At 51.1% G+C, this 25,838-nt stretch overlaps 1 protein-coding gene across 4 annotated transcripts in view; it reads left to right on the forward strand.

Moving 5' to 3' along the window:
- The window catches only part of EXOC6B (exocyst complex component 6B), a 248,811-nt gene that overhangs the window by 33,891 nt on the left and 189,082 nt on the right, over positions 1 to 25,838 (forward strand). For all 4 annotated transcript variants that reach the window (XM_021396671.1, XM_021396669.1, XM_021396670.1 and 1 more), the window contains 3 exons: positions 568 to 658; positions 780 to 825; positions 4,061 to 4,265. In XM_021396671.1, coding sequence (XP_021252346.1) covers positions 568 to 658; positions 780 to 825; positions 4,061 to 4,265 — 342 coding nt within the window. The remainder of the gene's footprint in view (positions 1 to 567; positions 659 to 779; positions 826 to 4,060; positions 4,266 to 25,838) is intronic.

The raw sequence follows: 25,838 nt of genomic DNA on the forward strand, positions 1-25,838 counted from the left end.
TGGATGACCTCTAAGGTCCCCTCCCAGCCCAGCTGTTCTGAGATTCCATACATCAGTGCCCTGGAGCGCAGAGCTGTGGGCTGTCCCTTGGAAAGAACCAGACCAAAGAGTTCTCTTTGGTGTGCGATGGCTGATCCTTGTTTTTGCCGTTGTCCAGATGCACAGGTTTTTCTGCTGGAGCGTTCAAAAACCATGGTGGGGTTGGGATGTTGAGAATCCCCCGGGGCCGCTTCCTGCCTTTCAGAACAACTAGAAAAGAGAAGCTTGAAAAGGGATGAGATGAATAACATGGGAAGGGGAAATCATTTGGGGAATTCACGGGACGTGCTGCGAGGCTGCTGTTTTTGACGGCTTTGGTTTTGTTGCTTGCTTGCTTTGAAAAGAGCCGAGGGAATGCTTCTGCTGCTCCAGGAAGGAGCTCAGGGCTGGGGAGCTCCCCGCTCCTCGGGGCAGGCTCTGTTCTCCTGCTGCCGCTTGGACTTTTCATGGCAAGTGCAAAGCGGTTTATATCCTCTCTCCGTCTGCTTGCTGTTGACAGTGAGACTTTTTTTCTTTCTTTTCCCGAAGCTGATAATAGCAATGGAAGAGCTGAAGCAATGCCGACTGCAGCAGAGGAACATTTCGGCGACGGTTGATAAGCTGACGCTTTGCCTTCCCGGTGAGGAGCCCAGAATTGCCCTTCATTGATTCAGCTGTTTGTCTGAATGTGCTCTGTGCTTCTGTCTCAACACTTCTGTTTTGTTTTTTTTTGTTTGTTTTTTTGTTTTTTCTCTTTCCAGTTCTGGAGATGTACAGCAAACTGCGAGAGCAGATGAAATCGAAAAGGTAAATTTTGCATAGCCTGGTGGTGGTGGTGCTGGAGGGGCCGAACAGCAGCCACTGGGTGCTGCTTGAATTCAACAAAGAGCTTCTCAAACCTCAGCAATTCCGTGTCAGCCTGGCCACGTTAATGTATCTGATTTCTGCTGGTGTCATTGCTGCTCAGCGTCCCGTGGTGCAGACCAGACCTTGTTTCATTCTGTCTTAGGCTTTCTAATGAAGATGGATGTTGGCTGTTTCTTTTCTTTTTTCCCGAGGAAGCTTGGCTTTGGGATAGACATCCCAAATCGGTGCGTGGCTCGGTACGTCTGCATTATTAACCAAGTGGCGTGCTGGGGGGGGGGGGGCAGAATACAAAACTCATCTAATCTGAGAGAACCCAGGGAATGTGAACAAGAGCCAGAGGGCTGAGAAACACTGAGAGGAGCAATAGGAGAAGGTGGTGAGAAGGCACGCAGCTTACTTGGTGCTAGGAGTCAGCGCTCAGAAGAGTGAGCCGAACCGAAAGGACTCTGTGGCTCAGAAATCACGAGCTATAAATCCAAGGTTTTTCTCACCCCACATCTGTCGTGATGCTGAGGAATTACAGCCCGGCCCAGCTCCTGGGGGCCGGTTTGTTTGAGCAGCACGGGACTTTGGAGGCCCTGGAGGGGTGGCAAACTGGGCATAGAGCAGCTGCTAGGGTGAGGGCAGTGGAAAATGCAATGGGCTCCAGCTGCATGGCACGTGGGGGAGCGCGGTCGGGTCCGCTGCCTGCTCCGTGCCTGCCATCCATCATGCACACAATGCAGGAGGAACCAGATGTTTCGAACAAGGCGATAACTAATTGGATGGGCGGAATGCTACACTTCCCCTTCTGCCTGAGCCGATCTCGGCGGTCCTCGGTTCCCCCAGGAGCCTTGGGTGAATGGATAAGCATCACTCCTGGAAGCGGGGCCGGCTGGGGAGGTGCTGGGGGGCCAGTTTAGCTGTGCACGAAGCTCGCTCTCGTCCTCTGGACGGCTCGGTGCAGGACAGGCAGGCTGCAGCTTGTCCAACTGTTTTCATTCTGTTGGTGGGAACAGCGAGGGGTTCATCTGCTGACAGATGTGGGGTGGGGAGCTGGAGCAGATCACAGCGCTGTGAACTTTTGAAAGGAATCCACATGCCGCTCGGTTCCCTCATTCTGGGGAGTATTTCCAGGGTCTGGTTCTAAGAATTGCATCTTTTTTTTTTTTTTTTTCCTTCCCCTTGTTGGACTGGTTCATTTTGAAACAAATAGAAGCTGAAAGCCACATTTAAGGAATATCTGAACCCTTGGCTTTTTTCTTTCTTTTTTTTTTTTTTCCCCCCCCCCCCTCCTCCTTTGTCTGGGTTTGATGGCTTCATTCACCAAACGCAGCACAACATATTAAATATTTTTGTGTCTGCACCCGGTCTCACTTATATATCATTTCATCATAGCCAGCGAGGGGCTTGGTTACTGTGTGAGCCCCAGGTTTGGGCTGCGGAGCAATAGGGTTGGCATTCAGGCTGAACGAACTCAACTCTTCCAGAGCAGACAAGATGAGTTAAGTGATGTTTGCTGCGTGATGGTTATAACATGAGTGATTTCCAGCTAAAAGGGGAGGAGATTTAAATTGGATCTAAGGCAAAAGATCTTTAGGGTGGGCACAGGTGGCCCGGTGAGAGGTGGTGGGTGCCCCAGCCCTGGAGGCATTCAGGTCGGGCTGGACACGGCTCTGAGCACCTGATGGAGCTGTGGGTGTCCCTGTGCATCGCAGGGAGTGGGACCAGATGGCCTTCAGAGATCTGGACGCTCTCTGCACGTCTCAGTGCTGAACTTTGCTCTGCCCCCACATGCTCCGGGCTCTGGTTCTGGCAGGCAGTCGGGGACCCCATCAGCGAACACCCGCTGTTCCCGCAGGCCGTGTTGGAGCTGCTTCTGGTTCAACAAACAATGCCTTAAAATACAACAAACCCCCAGTGCGTGTTTATTCCTCTGGTTTCAGTTCTGGCTTGCTGTGCTCTCTGAAGTTTCCCTCCAGAGAGGATTGCATTTTATTGCAAATAGCGTGTCGTATCTCACCGAATGTAAACGCTGACCGGGTTACTGGGTCAATCCCTTTGACTTCTGGTTTTCAGGCAGTTTTGGGTTAAAATAACTTCCCTTTGGAACTGCCTGGGGTTTAGGCAAGGGTGAGCATGAATGGGGATTTGAGTGTCAGGTTAGTGCTGTGGCACTTATCGCATTTGTTAGGGCCTTCAGAGTGTAAATGGAAGTGCTTATGGCCTGGATTAACCATGGGCAGAGTCAACTGAAGTTGCCTTCATTCACCTGAGAGGGGACTGTCACCTAGCCTTGGTCTGAAATATATTTTGTAGGCACTGCAAATGCTTCCAAGGCACTTGGCTGCCATTCAGGGTGGCAACTTCAACTTACAATTTTAAGGTATACATCTCTTCTGGTGGGGAAATAAGTTACTGTCAGCAAAGCAGGGGTCACAGACAGCAGCTGTCCAACAGGAGCTGGAGAAGGAGGGACCCTGCAGCAGAAGTGTCCTTTGGACCCTGTACGTGGGGTGGTGCTGAGAGTGCCTTTGTCCCTACCTAAATCAAAACGTACCCTGGGTGGAAAGCCTTTTTTTTGAACAGTGCTCGGCAGCATTTGAACAGCTGGAGGAAGGAAGGTGGGGACTGACTGCTTCTATGCACTCAGGAAAGTAACCTGAGAGCTCTCACATCCAAGACACTTAGAGCAGGATAACAAGTCTCCGTGCTAGGAGCACATGCTGCATGCCAATTTGTCAGCCTAAGGCACATTATGGTGTATACCCATCTCCATCCTTCTGTCATATGGCACCTTGCTGCTAAGGGTCACAGAATCCAGCAGCACGCACCCCATATCTCACACAGCAACCCCCTGTTCTGGGGCGTGCTCTGGAGACCCCTCATTTTGGGGAGGTCATGGGGACAGCAGGGCCTGGTGCAGGTGGGTGGGAGCTGTTAATGAGCTCAGCTGGTGCAGTGCCTCGTTACCCAGCTGGTCCTCGTCTGTGCATCACAACTCCGAGCTGTGACTCTCATAGCCTCTGCTTCTCTGTTTGAAAGTGAAGAGGGTGGTTACCTGGGTGTGAAGATGTGCATTCCTTTGAGCAGGGCTGAAATTGTTAGACCTACTGAAGAATTTACCCAGTTTTGAGAGGAAGCAGGATGGGAATAGCTGCTCCTTTCCTGTATCTGCTTTGCTTGCTGTCCCCAGGCACTACCCTGCGCTGAAGACCCTGGAGCACCTGGAGCACACCTACCTGCCCCAGGTGAGCCACTACCGCTTCTGCAAGGTGATGGTGGACAACATCCCCAAGCTGCGTGAGGAGATAAAGGAAGTGTCCATGTCTGACCTCAAGGATTTCTTGGAGAGCATCCGTAAGCACTCGGACAAGATTGGGGAGATGGCGATGAAGCAGGTAAGGGGAGGAGGCTGGTGCTGCACAGCCACGTTAAGCTGAGTTCTGTCTTCTCAAAGCCAAGGCTCTGAAGGCTTCACAGTGGCTTTAGTTTAAAAGGTGAAACGATGACTCTGTTTTGTGGTTGCTACTAGAGCTTATCTTCTGATTTTTTTGTACTGTTGAAAACCAGGGGTTCGTTCTCATCATCTTCTCCCATCTGCGCTTTGCCCCGGGTTCCTGCTACCCCAGAGGTGCAGCCAGGGCGTGCAACTCGTAGTTTGCACTTAAGGATATTTGCATTGCTGTGCCTGGTGAGAGCTGGAACACCCTGAGACACCAGTGCTGATTTCACAGGTGCAGAGTCATAGAAGGGCATCTTCTGACTGCACCTCCATTTTCACTTTTTGCGTCTTGATTTTCAGATATTGGCAACTTTCCTCGTGACTTACTTGTGCTTGCCTAGCAGTAGGTAGCTGTAAAAGATGAACCTGATTAATTGAACATGGACGTGCTTGTATTTAAGTGGAATTGCCTATGCACTGATGCTTGAGTTTTGTGTTTTGATACAGCCAGAGAGCCTTGCTCATCGTGTCTGTTGAAACAAACTTTGTTTCTTTGATATAATTCAGATCCACTGGTAATGAAACAAAGTGGTACCCCTCGAGCAGTAACCTGCTTCCTCTGGTAGTGGCTGACTGGTTGGACTCGGTGGCTTATGGGAAGCACTCTTGCCAAGACTTCTCCCAAGACGACAAAACAGTGTTGTTACATTCATGGTTGGAAGTACAGGCAGGTTCAGTGTTCTCACTGTTCTTCCTGTAAAATTGGCTAGCTTGAGGATTTCCATGACCTGACTTCATTTACAGCGTGTCTGTCGCCTTGTTGTCTTCTCTTTCTGTGTTGGGAAAACAAACTCTTAACGCCATGGAGAGCACAGAATCACAGGAGGGCTTGGGTTGGGTGCACCATTCTGCTCCTTCCAGTTCAGCAAGCACTTTAGCTGTTGCATTAAATGAGAGTGGGGTCTCTGAACGTGCAGAAACCCTCCCTGTGAGCTGGGCATCCTGCTGTGGAACCAGACACACGTAGTGGCAACGTCTGGGGAGCCCCTGGGATCATTGTGCTGAATGTACCTGGTACAATGGTTTCTGGAAAAAAAGGATGTTTGCAAAAAAACCAACACAAACCCAAACAATTTGTTCATTGTGACATCCAAACTTTGAAGCAAATTATCCTTTGGTTTCTGCGGCTCTGGATGGGAAGGAGGAAGTTTAATTTGCCTTTTGGTGCCCAGTTAGTGCAGAAAATGTGCAGCCCTAAGTAAATAAATAGTTCTTCCTATCCCGTTAAGGATATTTACCAACTGTGGAGGCATAAGGGGATGCAGATGTGTCTTCTTCCCGTGGTTCCCAGCCTTGCTGCTGTGGAGCTGGATGAGGCTGGTGCTCAAACCTCATTGCACCGTGGTCTTGGGAGAGAGCTCCCAGATCCACGTGCAGCCCCGTTGTTTCAAGGAGAAACAGCAGGAGGCTTGAAAGACGAGGGGGAAAAGTCAGGTCTTGATTCTATGAGCGATGGAGCTGCGGAGCTCCAAGCTTCTTACGGCTTCATAGCGAAAATGGGCAAGTCCAATGGTGGGTTCCTGGAGGGCTGACCACGTGTGGCTCAAGCAATGCCTGGTGTGACAGCAGCGAGAAGCTGAGAGAGGACTCAGGGAAGGAACGATGTTTGCTTGCCCTGCCCTTGTCCTCCTCTGGGAGGCTCGGTGTTGGGTTTTGCAGTCCTGCACTATCCGAGCTGCTGGGCTGAGCCAGCGAGCGGTCGTGCATCTGAATGAAGCCCCCAGGGAGTGTTTTCTTTCCTCCCATCTGCTCTCTGCCTTCCTTTTCCCCTCTGATTTTTAGGTGTTAGGCTGTTCCTCTACGCTCAGCCTTTTGTCTCTCACTGCTTATCTCCACTCCTAACGCTTTCAGCTTCCTTTAAGTTCGTTATTTGTTCTTCAGCTCTAGAGAGCTCTGGACCAGGGCTGTGGTCCCTGCTTTTCCCGAGCTGAGCAGTCTGCTCCTCCTTTCAGAGCCTTTTCACCCTACAGACTTGCAGAAGTCCTTGATTTTTTTTACCACCTTCTGCTGAGTTCCGCTCGTTTTGGATCTTAAGGATTTCTAAACTGAGGTCTTACGAGATTTAACAAGGGCACTTGTAGAGTCCTGCACCTGGGGAGGGGTGACCGCACACATCAGCACAGGTTGAGGGCTGAGTTGCTGGAAAGGGGCTCTGTGGAGAAGGTCCTGGTGGACCAGCAGTTGATCACAGGGTGACCACGAGCCAGCAGTGTGCTCTGGTCCCCAAGAGGGCTAATGGGATTTGCCAGCAGGCCAAAGGAGGTGCTTCTTCCCTCTGCTCTGCCCTGGGGAGGCCACCGCTGGAGCACTGCGCCCAGTGCTGGGCTTCCCAGTTCCAGGCAGACAGGGAACTGCTGGGAGAACCCAGTGGAGGGGTGCAGAGCTGGTGGGGGGCTGGAGCACATCCTGATGGGGAAAGACTGAGAGCCCCGGGGCTGCTGAGATTGGAAAAGACCTTACCAATGCTAATAAATATCCACAGGATGGAGGTCAAGTGGATAGGGCCAGGCTCTTTTTGGTGGTGCCTATCAGCAGGATAAGGGGCACTGGGCACCAACTGGAATGCACACAAAATCTGTCCGAACATGAGAAAGAGCTTCTAGACTCGGAGGGTATCCGAGCCCTAGCACAGCTGCCCAGAGAGGTGGGGGAGTCTCCTTTGCTGGAGATACCCAAGCCTACCTGGATTGTTTCTGCTGTAGGGAACCTGCTGAAAGCCAAGGGCAGGGCTTCCCCAGCCAGAGGTCCCCCCATTGCTGGCCGTGATTGATGGCAGAGCACAGCTGGCAAGGGGCCTGGCGAGCTGGGGAACAGCGATGGGCAGCTGAATGCATTCGGTTCAAATTAGCCTCGTTTAAATTCTTTTCTTTTTTTTTCAAACTGTTCGATTTCACCAGCGGGAACGGGGTAAGGGTTGATCCGACGGAGGGGGGTGGGAAGGAAATGGCGTTTTCGTAACGTTGCAAATCTGAAGCCGACGATGACAAGAGCTGAAAGTTTGGTTCTGTGATCTTCAGAACGATGTGTCGCGGAGCCGGCAGCGGGGACAGGGATTGCTGGCCGGCCCCACTCTTGGATGGGAAAACCAATGGGGTGTAGTCAAGCGGGACGTGTGGGGTTGGGCGTGAGAAACCTTATATCCTCCGCGTGCAGCTCGGGGCTTCTCAGTGACTCCTTTCTTCATTTTTTAAAATCAATCTGAGTTTTATTACCTGTGGTTCCGGGGGGATGTGCTGCATTCCAAATATGGGGCTCAATTCCACAGTGCTCGGGCGGTTCTGCACGTTTGAACTTGTTTTGGGCTTTGTCCCCGTGAACCTGTGTCTGCGCTTTGGTTTTGGTGGTTTTTTGTTTTTTAAGATCTAGGCCCTGGCCTGGCCAGGAATGAATTGCATCTTCTGAACGCTTGCTGATATTCAGTACGGGGTTTTATCATGTACCTTAATGCCTGATGATGTGGTACCAAGGGATGTGGTTGAGTGGGGAAGTATTGGTGGTAGGTGGACGGTTGGACTGGATGGTCTTGGAGGTCTTTTCCAACCTTGGTGATTCTATGAAATAGGCAGGGCACGTGGAGGAGATCACTTCTGGTGGTGCTACATGCAAAGGACCAAGGGCGAGTAGAGAACGCCTTTATGGGGGCCTAGGGCAACCAGTCCAAAAGCCATTATTGGATGGAGCTCGTCAGGACAGCCAAAATGTCCCACGTGCCTTTGGGATGGCTGGAGGCGAGCCAACGTTTTATAGCCTCAGTGGGATGCACCATCAAAGCTGATGTTTAATAGGTGGTGATCTGAGATACGCTTCCACAGGTTGGTGGGATTAAATGCCTTCCCCAGCTCCGCACGCTGCCCTGGGGTCTATGCTGAGCTGGGAGCTGCAGGCACTGAGGGTCGTGGTCAGTGGGCATGGTGGGAGTGGGTTGGGGTTGGGCTTGGGGATCTTGGAGCTCTTTTCCAACCTTAATGACTCTATGATAGGTGTTCCCTGTCAGTGCTGACTGCAGTCTGTTGAGCACCCGCTGTGTCTCTCATTGTTTTAGGTATGTCTGGATTCATGTCTAACTCTCACCTTGGGATGCCTGAGTAGTAGGTGATGATTGCTTCGGGGATGCAAGTTTCTTTGCACAGTTAGATCTATGGACACGAAGGGCAGCAGAGGGACGCAAAGTGGCTTCAGGCTGATGGCACGTGCTGCAGGAGCACGTGAGGATGGAGGGGAAGTGGTGGGTGGGATGGAAAGCATGGGATGGGAGGCACAGTGTCCCCTGTGCCAGCTCTGCGCACGGGGCTCTCCTGCTGCCGGTTGCTTTAGCACTAGCCAGAATTCTTAGGGCATTTGGTCACTTTCTGTGGGATGATGGTGCTAAGTGGAGACGTGGCATGTGGCAGCTGCAGCCTCATTGGGAAATCCTGTCCCTGTTCTTCACTTTAAATGCAAACACATGCACACCATCCCAAGCCACATGAGCTGAGTGGGTCCCTGTGTTGCAGGGGACACAAGGGCCTTTTGATGCCCCCCTTTAATTTAAAAAAAAAAAAGGCAGTTTGTGTAGTGTTCTTAATTATCCCCATCTCTGAAATTTGGTAACTTTGTGTAATCTTCCACAGCGCGGGTGGAAATTGTTTTTGCTTGGTGAGCACATTGTAGAGGCTGTTAAATCTCACTGCGTTCCTGCGGATGCGCTGTGCAGGGAGTGACCTCCCAGCGTTTGTTGGTGCTCTCCAAAGGTCCCATGTGTGCCTGGTTCCAATCCCAGGACCCGCTGCCACGTGGGCAGGATCCCTCCGAGGTCACCGCGGTGTGCAGAAGATCCCTGCGTTCACTCACCTGCTCCTTTGGGATGGGATTTTCGCGTTGCGTCCGTGCGCTCCCAAAGCACCCCTAGGTCTGAGCTTCCACCCCCGTCCCTTATTCCAGAAGTGAAATCATGTCTTTTAATAAAAGCAAGGAGAATTTGTAGTCTTGAATGCAGGAAGGGGAGCCTTCGGCAAGGGTCAGGCCGGTGGCTGGGTGTAGGGTGACTATTTACACAAGAGCAGTTGGGATGAGCAGATAGTGCTTTCCCCTCCTGGGCAGGTTTGCAAGGCAGAAACTTATTTTCTAGCAAAATTCTGCAACGAGACTTTCCTAATCTTTGATGCTATTGCTCGTCTAGTTGTTTTATTAAAGTATTATGAAAGGAAATACGTCTTCCAGGGCTGTTTGGATTGGAAGCCTGATGGTCTCAGCTGGCAGGTTTTGGGGGAAGAGGCTCGTGGAGTAGCCGGGGTGGATGAAGTGGCTGAAGCAGCAGGGAAATGGGTGCTGTGCTGTGATGTGCATGCTGAAAATGGGCCACACTGGGGAGGTGGAGATGGGGCCATGTGCAGATGTGGGCATGCTTCTGTTCCCCGGTGCGCTTTCTTTGAGGTCTTTGTAGTTCCTGGTGCTTTCACTCTCCTCCTTCCCACATCACATAATTTGAGTGCGGATGTGCTTGTTATCATAGAAGAACTTTGTATTCTGATGTTTCCTGGCTTTCCGTGGAAGGTTGCTCCGTTTACTTAAGGGGTTTTCTGTGCCTTTAAGCCTGCCTTTAAACTTCATACTCTGCAGGAACTTCATTAACAAATGGGCAGTCCTCTGGATTCGCTTGATCACCTCAAAAATGAAAGGGCTGAATCACGGCCCTTTTTATTCCAACCTGTGTATGGCCAATGACCATTTCCAGCACAGTCTGCGGACATGGCTACATCGTCAAACCAAAAGCTTGGCTACAGGGCTACCGTATGTTTGGGGGTATGCCTGTTAGACCTCTTCAATGCTTGAAAGCCAGAGATGTTCCTTGAAATAACTCCTGTATCTTCCAGCTGTCGCAGCACGTGGTGCAGTGCACCAAGCTTCGGGAAACCAAGTTGAGAGGGCAGCGCCGTGCTGAGGCGTGAGCATCTCTTGCTCATTTTGAGCCCTGCATTAGTAGCTGTCAGGATGCTGCTGCCTGGGATGAGAAGTTCTTCAGCTTTCTTTTAGATGTCGGTTCTAAATGAACCGATTTTTTTTTCCCTTATTTTTTACATTTCTTCCGTGTTTTTGATAGCGGGTTCCTGCGATGGTTGGAGCTCTCTGTGCTGTCTCCAGCCGGTGCGTGCTCCTGCTCGTGGCCGTGCATGTGGCAGAGGAGCCAACGAGGTTTTGGGAGCTTGGATCTTTCAGGACAGCGCATTGATGGATGATCCCAGAGCTGCATCCAAGGGCACAAACCAGCTGGTGAACGTGGTGAACCACGGGTGCCTCTGTGAAGGTGGTACAGCGCTCTGCTCGAGCTAACACATGAAGTCAGGACCAGCTTTCCAACACTGCTGGGCACTGTGGAGCCTTTCCAGTCTTCGAGGCATTAGGGTTGAAGGAAACATCTAAAATCCCCAACCTATCCCACCATGCCCGCTGACCATGTCCCCAAGTGCCACATCTCTGCAGCTCTTGGACACCTCCAGGGATGGTGACTCCCCGCTGGCTGGGCAGCCTGTGCCAGTGCCTGGCTGTTCTTTGGGAGAATCCTGATATCCAACCAGCCCCTCCCCTGGCATTTGGGTTGCTAGCGAGACAGAAATGTGTTTGTAGGGCCGTGTTTGTACAGCAGAGGCACAAAGGCTCCATTCTCAGGGAGCAAGCCCTCTGAGTGACACTCCTGTACAAATTGCAAACGGGTGTGTGCAGAAATCACGGAGTGAAATCCATCAGCAAACCCAGACTTCTTTCATTCTAATTCTTTTTTTTTTTTTTTTTTTCCCTTTTTAAGCACAAAGTTCTGCTGACAGGCTCAGGTCATTTAAGCCTCGCAACATATTCTTCTAATTCGCATATATAGCAAATTTAGACCAGCTTTAAATTTGGGGATGAGAATACACCTAAGTTAGCCCAGGACTGGCTCTGTGCCTGCCCTGGGTTGGATGGAGCAGAGATGGCTCCAAAACCATTGCATTTGTTCCTGGAGACGTTCAAGAAACGTTTAGATGTTGTACTGAGGAATGTGGCTTAGTGGGAAGTATTGATGATAGGTGGATGGTTGGAAGGGATGGTCTTGATCTTCTTCGGCCCAGCAATTGCTTTGGAATGGAGGAATCACCACTTTGCCTCCCTCTGTTCCTTACAGGGCTTTGTGCTTGGATGCTCCTGGGCCGCTGACTGGGTTGGGTCAGGAACACGAGCACAGCTCCGTGGGAGGGGGGAAACTATAGAAAGGGAGCAAGGGTCAGGTGGTCCGTGCATGGACCTCAGTTGTATGGCTGGGGATCACTCCTAGAGGGTGGAATTCACCTAGTGACATCCTTGACCCCTGCTAGGAACTCTTTGGAAACTGCTTTTGAAGGAGCTGGGTGAGCCGGAGCCTGTGTGCAAGGCTTTCTTGTGCTTCTCCTCCTGCAGACGCCCTCATCAATGCTAGCAACCCCCATATTCCCAATCCTTCCCAGCTACCAACCCCCATATTCCCAATTCTTCCCATCTTCTCGGTGGCGCTGGGTGGCAGAGCTGCCTTGGCAAACATGAGCAGTGTGGGGAGAGGCTATGCTCCCCCAGGACTGGTGACATCTGGGATTGGGGAGAATCATAGAATCACAGAAGGGCTTGGGTTGGAAGTGACTTCAAACATTATCTAGTTCCAGCTCCCTACAGTGGGCTGGTTGCTACCCAACAGATCATGGAATCATTTAAGTTGAAAGGGACCTCTAAAGGCCATCTGGTCCCACTCCCTGCAATGAATGGGACATCCCCCAGCTCCATCAGGTGCTTAGAGCCCCCTCCAGCCTGACCTGAGCATCTCCAGGGATGGGGCACTCATCACGTCCCTGGGCAACTTGTGCCGGTGCCTCACTACCCTTATTGTAGAAACCATTTTCCTTATATCCAATCTAAATCTTCCCTCTTCTAGCTTAACACCGTTTCCCCTTGCCCTGTCCCCTAATAGGCCGTATAAAAGGTGGCTCTCCTCCTGTTGCTAAGCTCCCTTCAGGTACTGGAAGGCCACAGTGAGGCCCTAGCTCTCTCATCCTGACCCCGCAGATGAGGTGCTCCAACCTCTGAGCATCCTCGTGCCTCTTCTAGACCCTCTCCAACATCTCCTGGCTCCGGTGGCAGAGGAAGCTCAAGGTGACAGGGTGCCCACGACGCAGCCCTCCTTGCCTTCCAGCGGCGAGTCACGGATGCTCCTTCTCCGTGCTGACCTTTCTCAGTCCCTCTTAACGCTGCTTGCAGTTCTGCTAACCCAGAAAACAAGCGCCCTGGGAGTTCTCCTTCCAAGCAGACAGCAATATAAACAAACACCCCGCACCGCTCTCCTCGCGCCGCAGCCTCGAGGAGCCGTGTGTGCAGCCCTGACCCCGCAACCTTTCCTCCGGTTGGCAGCGTGCTGGCGTTGACAGTCGGGGTGGTTCAGCCAGAGTTGAAAGATAATTGCTGGAGGAGCAGCGGCCGGGATGGTATGCGTTATTCAGCAGGACCCCCCTTGAGGCGAAGCTTTGAATCTGCTGCGCGTTTCAAAGCATGTGTTGGAACTCTGATGTGATCCTGATTAAAACGGAGGGCTTCGGGGTGAATTGGCAGGGCCCCACCGCCGCCATCTGCCAAATGACATGCAAAGAAGTGGCTCGCTGCGGCGCGGGGCTGAGCGCTCGGCTCGGCAGGATCGGGCCCTGGAAGGGGAAAGCCTTTCTGGGGGCATTCCCCCCCTGCCTGGTGCACGCACACTCGCGCCGCTAGGTCCCGCGCGAGCCCTCCGCTCACGTGGTCCTTCCATTGAAAGCCTTTTTATTTTCAAACCCATCTGGAAGTAATAAGTGCTCCCCCTCCGCCCCCGTCGTGTCCTTCACGTTCGAGTTTCCACTCAGCAGATGTCAAGAAGTGAGAGGATAACTGGAGGCAGGTACGGGGGTGATGTAATGATGCTGTGATGCAGGGCTGAGCTGTGCCTTCCGTGCAGAACTGGGAAGACGTGGCACCGAGGGCAGTGGTGAGCGGGCACGGTGGGGTGAGGTCGACGTTTGGGTTTGATGAGAGCAGAGGTCGTTCCCAACCTTAATGATTCTGCGATTGCATGGAAATCAGGGCCCTGATGCATTGCTGATCCTGCTGCTTTGTATGTCCTGGCTAAGTCCTGCCATCTCAGGGCTTCTGCTGAAGTCAGCGCTTTGCAAAAGCAAGGAAAAAAGCCCATAGTGGCCGTGGGTGTCCAGGAGGGTGTTCTGGGCTCCTTGAGATAAGCTGTGGGGCTTTGTCTTCTGCTCTGCAAGCTGCAGTCGTGCAGTGCGTGCTTGAGCAGAAGCAGTAACAGCGGGCACAGCGCCTTCCTGCACACCAAGCACGTTCTGGGGAAGGTTTATGATTTATGCGTGCCAGCTTTCTTTGTTTGCCCATTAAAAATAAAGAGAGGAGCCTTCCTGCTCAGAGTATCTCCTGCTGCAGTGTTTCTGAGGCTAAGAGCAGCTCCAAAGCCGTTCCCTCTGGTGTCAGACAATAACACGGCTAAGTGCCCTGAGCGCTCCGTTTCTGTACCAAGACTCCATTCTGCAGTGCCCATGGTAGGAGAGGGCTGAAACCCATCTGCGAGGAGCTGCCTGCCCGCCCACACCTGGACGTGTTCTCTTGGCTGCTTTCTCTCCAGGTGTTTTGCAGTTGCTCAGAAGGCAGCCAGGTCCATTTTCTGTGTACCCAGGAGTAACTTGAATTCACGCTATACGTGGTCCTCAGCACGTCTCTTTCCGTCTTGAGGTGTCACCAGTGGTTGTGTAGAGAAAGAGAACAACACAAGGGAGAGGTGGTGGGGTCACCGTCTCTGGAGGCGTTCCAGAACCATGGAGATGTGGCACTGAGGGACACGGTCACTGGGCATGGTGGGGATGGGTTGGGATTGAGCTTTAGGATCTTAGAGGTCTTCTCCAACCTGAATGATTCTGTGAACATTGTTGGGTTTTGGTCCGGCCCAGCTTGTGATCAGCTGGGTTGATCAGCAGTTGGCATGCTGTCTCCTCCCTGGGCTCCCAGGAATTGTGCAGATTGCCTCCAAATTACGGCTGGGATTGCAGAATTCACCTACAATCTGTTTGGTGGCCTTGGAGACAGTCTGGGAAAGCCAGTTTCTTTGCATTAGGTTGCATATGGCTCAACCATATGGAGCCAGTTCCCATCTCTGTGATGCTCAAGCTGAACGATGCAACCCCTTCATCTCCTACCTCCATCTCCGAAACAGTGGGCAGTTGGGTACTGAGGTGTATTGAACTGATGCTCCCTGTCCCCCCTGTTGTGAGCTTGCCAGAAGGGCATCAGCAGAGAAAAGCTGTAGATGCTTTTTGCTCCTGGAAGTGTTTTCCTTACGAAACGCTGGCGAGTGGAATGACATAAGTGAATCATTGAAACATTAATGGGCAGATTTGTAGGGAAAGGGAATTCATATCCTCTGGATCAAAGAAATTTGTTGTATATTAATTTTATGTATTTACAAGTTCAGATGTTTTCTAATGTCTTCTTCTTGTGCTGTTAGCAGTGAATGTTTTTAATAAGCCTTTATGTGTAGCGAAGCTGGCAGAGACGTTTCCTGTTTGCCTTAGAGCTGGTGGCACTGCCTTGAAGCCAGTTGGGCTGTGGCCTTGGGGCTGAGTTCACCCCTTGGTGTCTGACAGGGTGCACCCACACCAGACGTGCAATATCTGGGAGCTCTTGGCACAGGCTGCAAGAAATCTGGTTTCGTTCTGGAGAGCCCAACGTTTGACATGCAATTAAAAGGCTATGAGCTTTGCTAACTCTTATAAATTTCTTTTGCAAGTGTGCCTGTTAAAGTCCAGTTTTATTAGCCACCTGTGCACGCTTTATTTTTAAATAGGGATGTTGGCCCTGTAAACCTGACTTTTTAAAATTTAATGTATCAGATGTTATTGAAGTATCTTTACAGCGCTGTGCTGTTGTTGCAGCTGCAGCTTTGATAGCTTGTATTTGCAGCTACTGCAGATCTGATTTTGTGCGTGTGCTTGCGTGGGGGCAAGCGTGCACACACACAGAAACATGTTTTATGATACTCCCAGTGAAGCATCTACTGCAAAAGCTGGAGAGGGTCTCGTGTTCAGGGCAAGAAGCTGTTCCCTGAGCTTCAGAAACTGAGTGCAAACTGAATGCGATGTGGAGGTTGGCCTCTTTTGCCAGGTAACAGCAATAGGACAGGAGGTGATGGCCTCAGGTTGTGCCAGGGGAGGGCCGGGGTGGATATTAGGAAACATTTCTTCTCTGAAAGAGTGGTCGGGCACTGGCACAGGCTGCCTAGGGAGGTGGTGGAATCACCATCCCTGGAGGTGTTCGAGGACCGTGGAGATGTGGCACTGAGGGACGTGGTCAGTGGGCATGGTGGGACGGGTTGGAGTTGGGGATGGTGGTGGTGGGTTGGGGTTGGACTTGATCGTAGAGGTCTTTTCCACCATCGATGATTCTGTGATTCTAAACCCAGGGGGCTGAAGCAGCCTTTAACCGTTCAGCTCGCCTGTTTCAGACATCTTGTAGCTTGGAGCCAGGCCTCCCAAGTCCTGCATTCCTCCCTATTGCAACTGAACTAAGATGGTCTTCGGATAACGTGTGATCATTCAGATTAAAGGAGATGTCCAGGAGTCTCTTGTCCAACCTCCTGCTCAAAACAAGTCAGACGTTTAGGTTGTACCATGTGTTTCAGAGTTTTGTCTTGTCATCCTCTGGGGATGGAGACTGCAGAGATTCTGGGAAAACTGTCCCACTGCTTGGCTGTCCTCGTCGTGAAGAAGTGTTTTGTTGCAGACTGCAAGAACTTGGTTTGCTTAGGTCTGGTTTCAACCTTTCTCCCACTCTGCACCACTATGAAGAGCCTGCCTGGATCTCCTTGGTGACCTGCTTGTAGGGACTGCTGGGTCCCCATAAGCCTTCTCCTCTCCAGGCTGCCAGGTGTGACTCCTGCAGGACACACTCTCTGTCATAAGTTCTCTATTCTTGGTGGGATCTCCTGTTGGCTCAGTTTCAGGGTGCTTGGATGAGTACAGCTGTAGAAGACTTCTCATGGTGTGTGAGCCTTACCCAGGGCAGATGCCCTGCTTTGTGCTGCTGTGTGACATCCCAGGACTCAATGGTGAAGGACTCATTATGAAAACCTTGGGGCTGTTGTCTTGATGGCGGCACTGGAAGTCACGCTGCCATTCCATGAGCTTCGTGTGCTGGGCCTCAGATGGGGAGATCCTGGTGTGATATCACCATCCTGAAGTGTGAGAGCACTCCCAGGTATCTGAGGCACTGATTCTGCAACTTGCCATGGGACGATGGCCAACGAGCAGAGGCTGTTGCAGTCAACTCAGCTATTTTGTCTTTGAGAAGCGTGGTGGCTCCTGGCTCAATAGGGCTTATAGGGTTTGACTGTCTCAGTTGTGACTCCCCAGTTTGATTCATGTATGGATAGCTTTTTTTTTTTGGGTGCTTTTCTTCAGAACTACGGATTCTGGGTCGCGCACCAGTAACCAAACTTGTGTGATGCGGTTTTTAAATGCTAATAGTTTCCTCCTAGGCAGAGACCTTCTGTACCGAGCATCAGCCAGGCTGCAGAAAATTAGCTTTTCTGCCTTATAAACCCCTGTGAACAGTTGTTGCTGATAGAAATGTTGACAGACCCCCTTGCTTGGCGGTCTGCGTGGTGCCACTGGAATGAAATGTCAATAGTCTGTGCATGGGTGGGACAGCTTGTATACAACCGGGCCTCGCATTCTTTATCACTAACAAACAAGTCTTTGGAATGGTTTAGTGAATTTTCATTTTTTTTTTTGGAAAAAAAAAAAAGTATTTATTTGCTTTTCTCCCTTTTAAGCCAAATCCTTGTCGTTTACTGCTTCCTGGACTCTGTGATTTCTGATTTCTGACGTCAAAAACAACACAAAAAAAAAAAAACCCTGCCCTGTGTAGATTAAGCTGCCGAAATGCCTTCAAGGCATTGTTTATAGGTCTGTGTTCTTTCTTTGCTGAGAGAAAGTGAGTCCTTTAATGTCTTCCACATTTCCCAAATCTCTCCAGCTTGGATGCTGTGGCATTTGAAGATGCTTTTTGCTGCTTTTAGGGTGAGCCCGAATGAAATGTTGGCAGATGGGGCTGCAATTCTGCCTCTTAAGGTAAGTATAACGGGTCCGAAGGGCTCAAGATCAACGCTGTTGGAAGCTGAAGACCTTGCAGCTGCCGAATGATGAAGAGCAGTGCTGTGGATGAGTTATGCTCTGGAAGAAGCTGTTTTTTGGGGGGGAACGGAGGGTGAGAAAGAACAGGCCGTGCAGCCTGGGCAAGCTCCAAGGACAGCAGCGCTTTCTGAAGCAGTAGAAAGTCTTCTGGTTCCACTTTGCCTTACAATTGCGTGCAGGTCATTGGTGCTGCGGTTCCAACCTTCCACCACCTCCATGTGCTGCAGGAAACATGTGCTGGGATGGAGCTTTGGGGACAGCTTGTCAATCATCAGTGTGCCCCGTGACCGGAGACTTCTCAGTCCCCTCGGCCCTGTATCCTCAAGCCATCTTATTGCTGGAGCACGAAGCAGGATTCGTGTTCCTAACCCCTTCTGTTGGATTTCCAAGTGAATGGTGCTTGAAGGTGCGTTGTGAACCTTCTCCAGGGAGCCTGCAGCTTACCAGCTGCTTTGTAAGAAGACCACTCCTAGCAGTTATTTAGCTCTCCTACGGCCAATGGAACTCTTTCAGAACATCCAGCTTCTTGGCTGGTGTCCCTTTGTCCTTTTTCTTTGTGAGAGGGGGGTCTGTGTGGGACGTGCTGGCACACACTGTGCTCAGTGGAGCTGGTGCTGCCCAGACCCATGGGTTGGGCCCTGAGGCCTTTGCCCTTATGCTGGTTGGCTTTCAGCCCTGGGGGATGGTTGGGCTTTGATCAAGGTCTTCAAGCAGATGAGATGCTGCTGATACAGATGTCCCCATTGCCTTCTTCTTCCTCCAGTATCTGGATGCTGTGTTGCATGTGAACGTGGGCTGTTCTTAGGGATGACAACGTGAATCCAGCATTGCTTCCCTTTTGCATCTGCCTAGCTCTCTTTTTAATGAATTATGTTGATGGTAAGGGGAGAGTGGTTTGCAGGAAAGCTGCTTAGTTGTGGCTGAGTTGCACGTGGTCGATGGCACAGACCTGTGTGATGTGGAAGCAGCCGCACCATCAACTCCAGAGGAGTTAACATTGGGTTTTTGACATTAACAATCAACATTTCTTGTTTGACGTGGTGGTTCTTCATACAATGGAGAGCAGGGGAATGGTTGGAGGAGGAGTGACAGGTGGTATATTTTACATTTTTAACGGTAAGTTAGGTGCATATGCACTGTTGCCTGGGTTTCTTTGCGTAGAAGTGCTGAAGAAGGATTCCTTGAAGGCTGGGTGTGTTGTTAGTGCGTTGGTTGTGCTTTGGTGCAGGTGATTCCCTGTTACCATTGGAGTATGCATGTTCCTAGTGGTGGGCACTGGTTTCCCCACAGGTGCTGGTACTGGAAGCTATATAAGGATTGATGTGACAGTGTTGACCACTGTTATCTGCCAGAATTTCCTAGCTACATGGCTGTAAAATAAAAAAGACAGCTCATACGTTTTAATTACATCTATCACTTAATACACGTTGATATGCAAATGTTTTAGCTGAACTTCCTTCAGTGCATTAATCACACAAGAGCTGATCTAAGCATCCCTGAGCGAAGGAACGCGTGGACTCAGGTTCTTTCTGCATAGTGTACCTCTTTGCATGGCACCAGTGCTTTATGAAATGCACATGTTGCCACTAAAGCCAGGAATGATCCAAGCGAGGAGCATTGAATTTTACAGTGCTCTTTCAACTTGGGGCTAAATGCTGTATGTTTTTCAGGTTCCAGGGAACTTCGAGTCCACTAAAAAAGAAAGAAAAAGAGGGAGATTTTATTTTATTTTTTTAACTGGTGGTCGCTTTGTGGCATAACAGAATGAAAATCTGGGGCAAGGCAGTGAGCAGGGGCCTGGGACTGTGGCTGAATTGTGTGAAATGTTGAAATAGCAGCTTGGGGAGAGGAGATGGTGATAATTGCCCTCCTGGAATTGCAGATTTCTGGCTAATTCTGTGTGAATTTGACAGTTGCACGTTCAAGTTCAGCCTTGTAACATCCAGTGTCTGGTCAACGGAGGGGGGTGCAGGGACGGGAGAGGTGAGGCATTCCACAGCTAATTGGCAGCCTTGGCGTTGGCCTGGGTCCTAAACAAAATCCCTTTGAAATGAAGAAATCCTTTTTGACTCATTTGCCTTGAGCAGAGGCGTAAAGGCGCTGCTGGGATGGAGCTGCTCGGAGTTGCTGTACCCACCAAGGGGTCATTTCAGATTATTAACACTCCTAGTCAAGAAATTGGGGATTTTCATCAGTCCTAATAACCCCGTAATGTTTCCTTTTTGCATTCTAGAACTTGCCAGCCTGAAATCCCCTCATTAAGAAATTCCACCTGAACAAAGTTGACTCACGCACAGAAATGCAGGTGTTGCCAAAGCCCGAGGAGCCCAGCGGAGCCTGCAGCCTTGGCGCTGCTGATGGGGCTCTGGGTTATCATAGAATCATAGAACGGCCTGGGTTGAAAAGGACCTCAAAGATCATTGAGTTTCAACCCTCCTGCTGAGTGCAGGGTCGCCAGCCACCAGACCAGGCTGCCCAGAGCCATGTCCAGCCTGGCCTTGAATGCCTCCAGGGATGGGGCATCCATAACCTCCTTGGGCAAGCTGTTCCAACAGGTTGTTTGCATGGGGAGATGCTTGGGAGCTTTTTGCTGTGCTGAAGAAGAACGATTGGACGGATCTTCAGCAAAGCAAGTAGAGTTCCTGCCCCAGGTGGGGATGTGCTGCTGGAAGGCTTCAGTGTCCGTACAGAATATTAGTGAGCATCCAGCCAGAGTGCTGCACTAAAAGCACGCGGTGTAGCTTTTCTTAGGAGTGGCCATCTGATCTGCTAGCGTCCCTGGTTCTTCAGACTTCAGAGCTGGCTTTGTGCAGGTAGCCAGATGCTGATTGCTGTTGACTTCTGATCCCATAAAACCTCGATGGAACAGCTGGAAGCAATTGCAAGCGAGTCCACATTCTTTTGTTTAACCAGACAAAGCCCATTGTGCACTACAGCAGTGCTCAGAGGGATGGTTTCTGCTGCACGGGACAGAGGGCTGAGCACTTTGCTTGACAAATTACACTCCCAGCCAGAAGGACGAGCCATTGAAACGAATGGAAGATAGCGCTTGCAGTGCTTGGCTGATATTTGCATGCATGGGAAGTGCTTGGGTGGGTGTTGAACGTGCATTTCTCTAAGGAAAGGGCTTTGTAGCATCGGAGCCATCCTTGTAATGCCTGCCTGTGTAGCCTTGCTCTGAGCTTCCCGTGTGACTGAGCCCAAGTGCTGATCCTTCTGCACGTACTCCGTGTGGCTTTGTGCTCATGTTGATAAAACCTCTCCTTCATGGCTTTGACGCCTGTTGCATCTGCTCGGTTGTTAGGCTCTGAGCGCATTGAGCCGTGTGGAAAAATGCTCTTTCACCAGCAATTCCCCTCTGCAGTGGGATTTAACTGCAGGAGGAAGGGCTGTGATGAAATTGTGCTGCTGGGGCTGTGCTGCGGAGGGGGTTGCAGAAAAGCAGAGCACGTGACGGCTGCCGTGCGTTATTAATTTGCTGCGTGCGCTCTCGTTTTGGAGGGGCAGAGCTGCACTTGCAGCCTTTCTGCTCTCTTGCTCTGCCGTTACCAGTCCCAGCGTTTGACAGGCTGAGCCGAGGCTTTAGCAGTTGGAAACCACTTCAATGGCTCCTGCGAGCTGTACAGATTATCTAAGTAGGGGCCCAAGGAGCTCTCAGACTCCAGCAATCAATCCCTTATGTAGCGCTTCGCCGGGATCGGGGGGCTAACGACTTTCCTCGGCTGCCTTCTCAGGCTGAGCCAAGCTATTCTGATTTTCTTTAAACCATCGTGCCTTCTTAGCTAAGGGCATAGCTGAGGGCGCTGGGGATGGAGAACCTGAGAGCTGAATTGGTGGCAAGGGTTGGGCATCTGATGGACCTGCGGCTGCCCTGCTGGTAGCTTGCACCCTTCTGAGGGTCAGTTTTCTCCTGGTTTCTCTTCCCCTTTTTGCATGCGAGCTGCCAGCAGCTTCTCCGTTGTTTCCCAGACTTCTCGAGGAGCTTTGGCCTCGGCTCCAAGTCACTTGGATACTGCAGAATGAGGGAACTGCCAAACGGGGCCAGAGGTCCCTTAATTGCCGCTTCCACCAGCCAGAAGCTTTGCATTAAGATAAGCTGCGGGAGCAGTTTGGTACATTAAAATAATGCTTATCAGCCGGTGACTTTGGAGCTGTGAAGTGCAGAGACAACACGGGGACCTCCAAGGGGTGGTCCTGCTCGCTGCGGAACAGCAGCTTGAGTGTGAGCAAGGAGAGAGCATCTGCTGTGGCAACGGGTTTTGTGCAGAGTGCAGGATGCAGACTGGGCAATGGGGCTGCTGCAAGGGATTCAGCCATTAATTAGCTCCTGGGAAGGCTTAGTTACAAAGGGTGGATGGTGGGTACCCATGGAGAGCCCTCAGAAGCGCTGCAGCTGATGCAAAGGCTGCGGGATACGTTTGTGTCTGGGAACCTGCAGGCAGGGATCTCTGCAAGTGCATTGCAGCTCCAAACCCATCAGCCACGAGACTGAAATCCTTCCGAAGCTGTCCGGCTGGCTCCGGGACTTGCCACATTCCTCATTTATTTTTGCTTTCATTCCTGTTTATTAATTCCATTAGAGCCTGGTGCTTAATTTTGGAAGTAGGTGATTTAATCTGCCTTCCACTTTGCCCTGGCTTTGGCACGTCTCGCGTATCCCTTCTGTGATCTCTGCTGCTGTAACTCATCATTTCCAGTTTGTTGAAGAGTGGAGGCTGAATGCTTTCCCATTTGGATGGAGGAGAGGAGAAAAAAAAAAATGATAAAAATGGCCCTATAATACAGTCAGTCTCAAATTGGGGTCACTAATCGGTGAGGGGTGGCCTGGGTAAATCTGTTCCAGGACTGCTCCACGTGCTGATGTGTATTCATGTTAGTGCCTTAATTTCTTGAATTTGAAGAGCTCTGATCCGTGCAAAATGAATGTGCTCCTCCCCGCCTTTGTCTCTCTAAATTACAAATGTTCCCTTTCTGGGAGAAGAAAAAAGTAATTTAATAGGCTCGTGGAATGGTTTGAGTTGGGAGGGACCCTTCAAGGCCATCTGGTCCCACTGTCTGCAATGGGACACCCACAGCTCCATCAGGTGCTCAGAGCCCTGTCCTGCCTGACCCTGGCTGTCTCCAGGGATGGGGCACCACCACCTCTCTGTGCAGCCTGTGCCAGTGCTTCAGAGCCCTTGTTGTAAAGAACTTTTCCTTATATCCAGTCTAAATCTCCTCTCTTTGGGTTTGAAACCATTTCCCCTGGTCCTATCACAACAGACCCTGCTAAAGATCACGACCCGGGCGCAGACCTCGCCCTTGGCTTTGTTGAACCTCGTGCACTTCTCCTGTGCAGTCTCAGCCTGCCGAGGTCTCTCCGGATAGCATGCTGCACACCAAGCCCGTTTTGTAGCTATTGACTCAAATCTCCCAAATCCACCTCCACCAGCAATTCGTTTTCTACCGAAGCGTTTCGGAGCGCGTTGGCGATTGGAATGGTGCAATCCTAGGTCGGTTTGGGTTGGAAAGGACCTCAAGGATCGCCCAGTTCCGACCCCATTGCCAGGGGCAAGGTTGCTGACCGCTAGGTCAGATTGCTTTGCCCTTCAGCAGAGTCAGGAGGCACGGTTTGGTGCTTCCTATCTCAGGAGCAGAGGTTCGGAGGGAGGAGGTTAAGGAGCACAGGCTTTGCCCCCGCCACCTGACAGCAGCGGTGACATCGCGATGGCTGGGAGCAGACCCGAGGTCTGCATCCTCCGGCCACCCAGGCTGCATCCCGATAGCATTGACGGGGTGGGCTCCATGCAGGGGCAGCTCCCGGCTCCTTCGTTCTGTATTCTTAAATAGAAGGGTGGGGGGCAGGAGGGGAAACTGACAACCTCCCTTTGGGATTTCATCCCGGCCGCTCCGAGGGCTGAGGCTGAAACAATAGCACCCGGGAAGGCTTCTCCCTTCTGCGCGGTCCTTTTGAAAGCTGAGTTTAACATTATGGATACCTTGGGCTCAGTGGCATATGCAGAACAAATGTGAATCAAACGCAGAAATAATTCCTTCAAGAATTTTATTTATTGATGTGGTAGCGCAATACTACACTGTTTACAATAGAGAGTTAAGTGGGATTTTGGGTTTGCTGGGAAGTTGACAGCTTGCGGTCCCGAGCAAAATTTCTGCCTTTTGTGGGATGAAAGAATAAAAGCTATGTTCTTGAAATGGTTATTTATAAATGATTTGAAAGTTTGTTCCCTTTCCAGGCGGGGGAGAGCCTGCCAGGCTTGCGGTTACTGCAATGGTGAAATTCTGGATGTGAAAAAAATCACAGAAGTCTGTTTGCATTAGAATAACAAGATAAAGAACCTCGCGGAGGCTTGCGGGGACTCAAATGAAATGCAGTTGTGAACAGATTTCTCCCGCTGCCTTTCTCACGGGTAAAGCCTTGGGAAGCGAGGGGGGGGATCTGGAACCAGGAGCTGGAGGTGGGGGTCGTGGCGAGAGGCACGGGGCTGCTGGGACGTGCTCGGAGGTGGGACAACGTGCAAACCTGCAGCGCTGGCACGCGGGGCCGGGACTGAGATGTGTGCCCCAAAGGAGATAATAAACAAGTAGCGGATTCTTTTCATGCTGTCGGATGCTTTTGGCGTAGCAAGAGTGTAAATTTGGTGGAGAAATAGGGCTGCTGAGCGGTGGCTGCTGCCTTCTCTGTAAGCCTGAGCTCTGGGAGTGAGTTGTGCTGTAGGAAATCAGAGCGCTGTAATCACATCCAGGGTAGATCCCTGTCACCTGGTGTGTCCCCTTCCCTGCTCAGCTGCACCAGATCCCTATATCAGCCTCCACTATATGCTCACAGTGCAGTGCAAGAAAGCCAGAGACTACGGTATGTATCATAAAATCATTAAGGATGGAAAAGACCTCGAAGGTCCCCAACCCATCCCCACCATGCCCACCAACCGTGTCCCTCAGTGCCATGTCGCCATGGCTTTGGAGCACCTCCAGGGATGGTGACTCTCCCACCTCCCTGGGCAGCCTGTGCCGGTGCATTACCACTCTTTTGGAGAAATTTTTCCTAATATCCAACCTTCAGGCACTGGCACATGCATGGAGGGTAATCTGCGATAACACGGACACATCTGGTAGACACCAGCTATCTTTTAATGAGTAAGACCCTGTGGAAAAGGACCGAGTGGGCTGTGGTACCTTATGGAGCAGTTTATTGACAAGAGGTGATCTTATGGAGGCATTTTGACATTGCCCAGCCCTTGAAGGAGCAGGTGGCCTGCTCCACGCGTTCGTGCTGCAAGAGACAAGTCTTTTCTCTTAAGGTGAATTCCTTCTATATTTAGTCCATGCCATGTACTTAATTCTTCAAGGTGGTGTGGTTTGCGTTTGTAATGCTAACAGCCGAGGGCTGCATCCTGTTAGGATGGGAATACAGTTGTGCAGCAAAGATCTGTGTCCTAGATAGTGCAAGGCAGTGAAATCCCATAGCCCTGGGCAGCATTCTGACCAGCTTTGGAGCCCGTGGAAAGAAAATTTGTCCAAGTGCTTGGGCTTGGCAGGGAGGTCACAGTGTTGGATCGATGCCCTTAGTATTTCTTTTCCTAAAGAGCTGATAATTATGCCCGCTTAGAGGGTGGTATGATTATGTAGAGTTTTTCTTGTAGATACAGAAGGCTCAGTTGGGTTTCCAGAGCAATTTTGCAAAGTAGATAAAGGCTGAAGTGAGGCATGTCTTGTCCCCAGCGTGCCAGCGGCCCCAGCAGGTAACCTGGGATGCTGGGACCTGGATGCTGGTCCTTGTCCAGTGGGCTGCCTTGTCACCTTGGCAGCATGGAGGGGACACGAGGGGATGTGGGTGGTGTCATTGTTCCTGGAGGGGGATCCTTCCTCCTTATGTCCCCCCCCACAGCAGGCTGAGCCCTTTGTCCCCGATGCTGATCGGGTGGTGCAGGATGCCAAAATGTCCTGCCTAGCTGCTGCTGCTTTGCTTTAGGCTATTTATTCTTGGATCTGTTTCATTGTGAGCCTTGAGGCTTCTATAAAATGGAGTGAAATTGGGAAAATGCTACATGAATAGATGAGGAAAGGGCTGAGGTTGGGTCCTGTGTGTGTGCCACTGCTGTCTCCCGGGGAGTGTTTGCTGTCAGTACCATGCTGGACACACTGAAATCACACACAAATGGCTGCCGACTGCTGTGACATCAGAGCAGAAGCCTTATTATGGCATTTCCCCCCCGCCTTCCTCTCAGTGGGGGGCGTGACCTTCTGCCAAGAGGGCTTAATGGCAATAG

The sequence above is a fragment of the Numida meleagris genome, chromosome 4 (genome assembly GCF_002078875.1).
Source record: "Numida meleagris isolate 19003 breed g44 Domestic line chromosome 4, NumMel1.0, whole genome shotgun sequence".
NCBI lineage: Eukaryota > Metazoa > Chordata > Aves > Galliformes > Numididae > Numida > Numida meleagris.